The sequence below is a fragment of the Rhododendron vialii genome, chromosome 13a, assembly GCF_030253575.1.
Source record: "Rhododendron vialii isolate Sample 1 chromosome 13a, ASM3025357v1".
In the NCBI taxonomy this organism is placed as follows: Eukaryota; Viridiplantae; Streptophyta; class Magnoliopsida; order Ericales; family Ericaceae; genus Rhododendron; species Rhododendron vialii.
The window spans coordinates 34,444,443-34,452,688 of record NC_080569.1 but is presented as its reverse complement, the minus strand read 5'-3'; the positions used below and the strand labels follow the sequence as shown (position 1 = coordinate 34,452,688).

Here is an 8,246-nt window from a genome sequence, read left to right as displayed (position 1 = left end):
TGGCGCGATCAATGTCCTTGACGAGCTCTAAAAAACAAACGATTCCGATCATTATTGTGGACCCGAAAATAACCCATAATCAGTCCAAACTAGTCTCAACCCAAATTGGTTGGGATACGACCCTGACCTCAACAGCTATGTTCTCCATCCCAACCACGATTATTGTCATGTCTCCTCAAATGGGCATCACAACTACTATTGGATATGAAATTGTGTCATAACTGTGTCATCCTGCGTTGTGAGGCCTAAGGAGACAACGATTGCCATCAAATGAATCTACAGTTTACAATTGATTCAGGCCTCGTTCTCTTGAACGTAATTTTATTTAAAAAATTTGTCTTTATTTGAATTTTTTCTGCATTTGTTAATTTTGCGCGAAACTTTTATAGATTATTGATTCGACTCGACGAGAGAAATCAAAAAAATAATTTTTTTTTAACTCGTACTCAAGTATTTTAAAAAATAATTACTTTTTAGCACCAAAATTCATAGATTGTATCTTGAATTGATGTCCAATCATCAGAACCTACACGGAAGTAGATTAATACATCCTTAAAGATATTGACTTGTCGTGCTTTCTATCGACATCACATGCTACTTTCCTCTAACTCTTACTTGCAATACTGTTGATTTTTGTTGAAGGAAATAGAATTCCACTTTACTTGCCAATTGATTTTGAGATGGATATAAAATTTTCACATGGTAACAGAGCGGGGCCTATTCCATTCCACATTTAAAAATCCACACCTCACGATGACAAACCAGCAAAAAAGCCCAAACGCGGCTATAGAATCCCATATTGCGGCTATAGAATCTCACATTGTTTGGGAGTGGAATGAGTGATCACTTAATAACATTTGAGAACTCTCCACATGCGGCTATAGAATCCCGCATTGTTTGAGAGTGGAATGAGTGATCACTTAATACCATTTGAGACCTCTCCACTATTGCCAATTGGTTTTGAGTTGGATATAAAGTTTCCACAATGTATCAAAGCGGGGCCCGTTTCACACCAAAAAGTGGCCACACGTGACAGACCTCAAACGCGATTGCACGTGAGGGTATAGAGTGAAATGAGCGATCACTTAATAACATTTGGGGCCTCTCCACTCATTGCCATTTGATTTTGAGATGAACATAAAGTTTCTATAGATTTTTCTTGCCTCTTGATGGCCCGAATTCGCTCTCACTGTGAATAGTATACCTGAAGTCCGGATACCATAGGTGAATATAATAAGGACCGGGGAGGTGATGTAATTATATCCACTTTCATATCCACCTTATTATTACTTACATAGACAATACCGTTTTATTTTAATTTCATATCCACTTGTTCATATTCACCCAAAAACAAACCAAGCATGTACATATCTCTTATTCGATAAATTTATCAAACAAATCATTTATATCATACTTCACCTATATATATGTTTTTTTATCATATCTCCCCTCATAGACTCATATTATATCTATTCAAAATAAATCCGGTCGACAAACGACTCGTGAGTTTACTTAATTGATGAATGTTGACTCTTATATGTGTTGTGAAAGAAAGATGTCCATTAGTTTATTAATTTGTAGTGTAAATTCCCAACAGAGTGTAAAATACGGCTACTTTAAATATTCATAAAAGTGTCTCTAATCTAATGGAGTAGCAGTGTAGCTGTTATTTAAAATTCATACGATATATAACTTAAATTACAGCATTGATTAAAAAAATGGGATGGAAATAATGGTAGGTGAAGTGTTAAGAATTGTTTTTGTGAACTGGGTGCTAAATGGAGTAAAATAGGAGGAGGAAATGGCGTGGGGTTTAAGAGAAAAAGGGGGATAGGAGCTCAGGCTAAGAGAGAGAGAGAAAAGAAAGCTAAAGAAGGAGATGGAAAATGATTGATTGGTGGAAATTAAAATGCGCACTAACTCAAGAGATATCCCCACAGAACAGAATTGACAAAAAAAAAATGGTACGGATTCTATCTGTTCTTTAGTTAGTAGTAATACTATTTTGGATTTAATTGAAGCCAATTTTAGTCGTTCATATCAACAATCAATTGTTACTTAATAGATCTTTTTTCGGAATGAATGATCGAGATTTAGGTTGATACACTAAAAAATGGGACCGGCAGGATTCATTTCGCAAAAGAAAAGAAAAGAAAAAAGCTACCGTTTTGGTTTTGAAATCAAAACATAATTCTCTGTCTACAAACATCCCCACTCAACACTATAAACTTATCATGCCCACTAAGAAAGAAGAAAGCTCTGTTTCTCTCTCTCCAACTGAGAACCACTCCCACACTCGCACTCACTCAATTCCCACAAACAACAGAGTTTCCTTCTCAATATATGTCAAAGTCTCTCAAAACCCATTTCTCTTTTAGAACATCTTTCCGAGTTAATCTGCTTTTCTTTGATGTGGGTTGTAATTAGAATCCCAGTTTCGTTGATGGGTTGCTATTGCCTTTGGTAAGTCAGTGGTATTTGGTGGGCTGTTTCTGGTTCACTTCATAATGGGAAATTGCTGTTGTAATTTGGAGCCTCCTGTATACGTAGTCTCCTCCAAAGCAAAATCAGGTCGGTTTTCTTTTTCTTTTAGATTTTTTTCACAAAAACTTTGCTTTAATGATTATTTTTTCCTTGTTTTGATGGATTCAGCTTCTGGGTTGTGTAACTTGTGCACTACGAAGATGGGTTTGCGTTATTTTCTTCTAGCTTTTCCAAAAGTTACCTGAAATTTATCAGAACTTTGCATTGGGTGATTATACTCTGTTTCCCTATATTGGCTTTTCTGTAAAATTTCTCTGTTTTTCTGGTCTACTTCAATCTTTTCCCTCCTTGTCAAGAAGGTTTAGAATTACATATACAGCTCATTTAGATGGCGAGAAAGGGAGAGATAAGAAAGGGGAAGGGCCAAACAAAACAATTCTTCTTCTTCTTCTTCTTTTACTTTTCTCTTCATTTCTTATCAAAATGTTTAATCTAAATGAAGAATTTTACAAGAAACTACAACCCTTTCGCTTTCTTTTCTCATGAAAACCCTCCATCCAAAGGGTTGATAGTAGTGTTTAAGGGGAAAAAAAGGACTTTATCTTTTTCAAATTATAAACCAATTTTTCGTATATTCATATTAAGATTCATGACATAAAAATTTAACGATACTTTTACGTGCTGTGTACCTGACACACAACTCTTTTTCTTTATCCTGGCTTGGGACTGGCTATAAAAAAATATAAGACTCTAAGCACTGCATCGACAGAGTTTTCCTTTTCAAATTATGGTAGATATTATAGAAATTGGATCTTCTAATTCCATTGACCGTTTCTTTCTTTCTCTACCGATTCTTTATGTATTTTTATTTCTTTGTTTTAATTTTTTTCTTCCACTTCTTTCTAAGCAACTTCTCCCAAGTTATTGTGGGTCTCAATTCTAACAAGTTAGGTGTATTGTAATTCTAACCCCACCAAAATTTGAAGAAGAAAAAAGAGACTACTTTTTGAAATTTCCTTGCCTGGATTTTATATAGTTTTCGAGGTTGTCATGCGGTTAAGGTTTGAGATTTAGAAGTTTGCTTTCTTAGTTCGATACTTGTTCTATCAGTTTTTGCGAGCCAGCTCATACAGAGCTTTTGTCCCCGCTTGGCCGGACCATCCATTGGTAGATTGATTTTTCAAAGTTAATCGAGGTGTACTTGAGCTTACCCAAATAAAAAATTCTATACATCATCAAAAGGAGAGGTAGCAAAAACTAGACTTAAAATGTCGAATTAGCTTTAATTTGGTCCAATCATCAACCAAGTAAGAATTTGAAAGAAAAGACACATGTAGGTACCACATGTTTTGGGAAACATTATCGAGCTAACATGCATCCTATGCGGAACCCACTTGGTGCTGATCTGCCTTAATTCTATCCAACATCCTAATTTTGTTGAGCAACAGTTGGATCACGTTGTCACAAATTTAAAAGTTTGGGGTCTAATTTGTTGTAACTGAAAGTTTAGGAACTGAACTGAGATCTACCAAAATTGTAAGGGTGCTTTGCCCAGAAGGATGTGAACTTGGTGTCCTCTATTAGGATGCCGCCTCAAATATATACTAATTCAGGATTTTTCTTTTTTGCTGCTTTTACTTCATTATGAAGCATTGTGACACCGAGGAGTCTGTTGATTCGTCTCAGACATGCCACAGACATGCCAGGGACACCTGACACACTGTGGCCACGCCAAAATATGTATGAGACACATCATTTGGTGTGTCCCTTAAGTTTAATATTCCTTATAGTGGGATTCGCCGGAGACAGGGGGACACATGGAGGGGTGACTTTTGTAAATTTTAAAGCTTTCCCGAGAGTAGATAATGATAACTTCAAAACATGTTGGGCCAAAAGTTCTGTATAAAAAATATGCGTATGCATATATGTATAAATTGGTCGCTAATGCATTTGATAGGAGCTTTTAATTTACACTGTAGGCATGCATAACTATAAAAACTGTCATCTCCCCCCACTATGTCAGTGTCCCTAGTTTTTAGAATTGTGGTGTCCCGTGTCCGTATGGTAAGTGTTTTGTTCTATCATTTCATGTCTCAAATGTGCTTTCGTTTTACATTTCTTTACACTAGTTCTGTTAGGGCCGGCTCTGATTTTGTGTCATGGCATAAGCACAAACTTTTAAATAAAGAGCTTTTAATTATGATCTAAACACTTTTGAAATCTGATAGATTTATTTTCGTTATCGTTAGAAACAGAGAGGATGAACAAATTGTCATTTTGGCCCCACCAATGGACTTCATAAGAGTCTTACCTACTTTTTTAGTGAGGCTGTATTTATGTTCATGTGCTTAGAATTTCTTCTTAGTATCCCTATTATTTGTTTGGGGACACCTTATAAAACAAAGATGCAATGTGACATCGTGGCAAATGTTATGACAAATTTTGGTGGACGTTACAAGGGGAACACTGTAAGGTAAGCTTTTCTGTGAAACAGAATGCTATTTTAAATTTTGTATGCTCATTATGCTGAAAATGCTACACGTAGTGAAAATGGTATGCTGTTCTGTGGTATTTTTATTATATCATTATGATTTATTGTTCCGCCTTATTAAATTTCTGTTATTCTATTTGTGATGAAAGTAAAAAAAGGATATTGTATCTTCACGAACGCTATCAAATCTCCTGTTCTTTAATAAGTAAAACTTTGCGAACCTTCAAATCTAAGTCTTTTGCTCTTGCATTTAATACTTAGATTAGTGATGTCATACGTTACCTTCTTCTCTCCTCAGAGTTTCACAATGACCAGAATTCATCAGTGAAAGCAAGGGAGGACGATGAAAGAAAGTTACCCTCAAATCCAGAAGAAGTTGAACACTTGCGTCGTAGTTCAGCTACAAATCAACTGACTGTGTTCACATTTGATGAGCTAAAGATAATTACAGGAAATTTCAGACAAGATCAAATGTTGGGTGGTGGTGGATTTGGAAGTGTCTACAAAGGATTCATCACCGATGACATTAGCAAAGGACTTCAGCCCGTTCCAGTTGCTGTTAAGGTTCACGATGGCGATAATAGTAATCAAGGCCATAGAGAATGGCTGGTAGTCTCTTAATTTGGGTCATAATGATACTTCAACATTCCCTCAATTTGTTTTGATAAGAAATAGTTTTATTTTTCTTCGTGAATTTCAGGCCGAAGTTATTTTCTTGGGGCAGCTTTCTCATCCAAACTTGGTGAAATTGATCGGATATTGCTGTGAAGACGAACATCGTGTACTTATATATGAGTACATGCCTCGCGGTAGTGTGGAAAACAATCTATTCTCAAGTAAGTACATCATTTTTCTCTATGCCTTACCAAGAAGAACACAAAGAACCCTTTTTCTTTTAACTCAATGGTAAAATATGAATTGTATAATTAACAAGAACTCCCACCCATTAAGCCTATTATTAAGATAGACAATAATATCCTCTATTTTTCTTGTTCTCATGTCTTTACCGGTATACCAGGAAAAAACTGAAAGAGTTACTGGTAAAGCAAACAATACAAAATTTCCTATCCCTCACCCACAGAAGTTGCATACGCTAACTATAAATACCTGAGAAGAACAATGAGAAAATCAGTATCCTGTATTTCAGAGAGCTGTTGAGAAATCAAATCTGATTAAGTCAACCTATAATATGGGTGATCAAATTTGAAGACGTCAGTTCCATTAACCCGTAGCCTTTTGTTTGTTTTGGATGCTATAGGAAAGGACAAATTATAGGGGCTACTGAGCTGTTAGAATTACTTCTAGGAACCTACAATGTGACAAACTATCTTTCCTCATGAACCTATAAAATGTCTTAGATGCTAATGCATGATTTTAATCTACTTATGGAAATCTACTCGTATTGAAATTTTTATTCAGTGAGAAGTTATGAGGTATTGAAAATTATATTTTAAGTTTCACCGGAAATATGATCTATAATCTTATGCTTGAAATGTTCTTTTTGGTTCTGTACATCTTGTCCCAGGACTGTAAGAAATCTGTTGTCGATTTCCATTGTTGCAGGAATCTTACTTCCTCTTCCTTGGTCCATTAGAATGAAGATTGCATTTGGTGCTGCAAAAGGACTTGCTTTTCTCCATGATGCCGAGAAACCTGTCATCTACCGGGATTTTAAGACCTCTAATATCTTACTAGACCCGGTTAGTTGTGGAAACTCTTTACTCACAGAAGAAGTAATGCCATTATTGTTCCCTCAAAAGAGTAGAATGAGAATGGTAGCATATATGCTCGGAATTTATTGAATGATTAATGCTATACTAGTTTGTATCCTTGTATATACTTTCATGGTTCTTGTTACTCTAGTATCATCATTCTCCCACCTCACAAGATTTTGTTTTTCCATTGTGCTTTATGCCGGAAACCTGCAAACAGGACTACAATGCAAAACTTTCTGACTTTGGACTTGCAAAGGATGGACCAGTAGGGGACAAATCTCATGTTTCTACTCGAATTATGGGCACTTATGGTTATGCAGCCCCAGAGTACATTATGACAGGTACACTGACCTTACCTCCTTGATTCATTGTCTAATTTCTCTCTAAAAGCAACAATGTTCAGCAATCAGTTGTTGTGCTCATTTTCCTTAGTACTGCAAAGAATAAGTTAAACCACCTTTCTATACCTCTGAATCTGATTGCAGACTAAACATATTTCTCCTGTAGTTATTTCTCTTCACTTATTGAGGCCGATTGAAGAGTATATATCGAAGATCCTTCCAAGAGTTGCAAAAATCTTTCTGTAACAACAATTTATAATCCCGTGTTTTCATCCATTTCATACTTAAAATCACAATTTTGGAGTCTAATAATGTTCAATTTAGTCCATAAGTTAAAGTTGGTTACTTTAAACCGTGACAAAAAACGGTCTCTCTTTTCTATATGTAGGGCATCTGACACCAAGGAGTGATGTTTACAGCTTCGGAGTTGTCCTTCTAGAACTTCTCACGGGCAGAAAATCACTAGACAAGTCACGGCCAGCGAGGGAACAAAACCTAACAGATTGGGCCACCCCTTTACTCAAAGAGAAGAAGAAAATGCTTAACATTGTGGATCCAAGATTAGAGGGAGATTATCCGGCCAAAGGAGCTCACAAGGCTGCTATGCTTGCTTATCATTGCCTCAACCGGAACCCTAAAGCCAGGCCGCTAATGCGTGACATTGTTGATTCGTTGGAGCCTCTTCAGGTCTCTACTCCTTGTCCTGATTCTTCAAATGAGAAGTCTACTTTGACTGCGATCACTGAGAATCCAAAATCCTGAATTTCAAACAGAAGTAGTTGTTAACTGATGATGATACTTGTACCGTCAGGCCTCTAGTTTTCATTTATTGATTTTTAGCTGCTTCTCTTATTCCGACGGGTTTTTCTTTTTCTTTTTGCTCTCTTCAACACGTAGAACTTATTTTATGTGTATCAAAAAGAAAGATAACCATTGTTTCTTTTGTATTCCTTTTGGATAGAGTAGTGGTTACAATTACTTGGCACTGGCGTCAGTCTTGGTTACTCGCTCTCTCTCTCTCTCTCCCCCCCTAATGGATGATGAGATTGGTTAATCAATCTTTTTTTTTTTTGTGTGTTTTGGGATGTTAGGATAATAGAAGTGGTGGCATTTGACAAGTTGTAATGGAAGATCCAATGCCAAATAAGAAAATAAAGGAGAGAGAGCGAGTTCTACAAAGACCGATAAATATATTGTTCTTCTGTTATCAAGCGC

At 36.2% G+C, this 8,246-nt stretch overlaps 1 protein-coding gene across 1 annotated transcript; it reads left to right on the top strand.

The window, feature by feature from the left end:
- The first annotated feature begins 2,088 nt into the window (after window positions 1-2,088).
- LOC131315361 (probable serine/threonine-protein kinase PBL16) lies at window positions 2,089-8,035 on the top strand. The gene is made up of 6 exons (XM_058344532.1): window positions 2,089-2,571; window positions 5,274-5,584; window positions 5,676-5,811; window positions 6,539-6,675; window positions 6,908-7,031; window positions 7,420-8,035. The coding sequence occupies exons 1-6, from the start codon at window positions 2,508-2,510 to the stop codon at window positions 7,791-7,793; spliced, it is 1,146 nt and encodes a 381-aa protein (XP_058200515.1). The 5' UTR covers window positions 2,089-2,507; the 3' UTR covers window positions 7,794-8,035.
- Window positions 8,036-8,246: the final 211 nt, after the last annotated feature.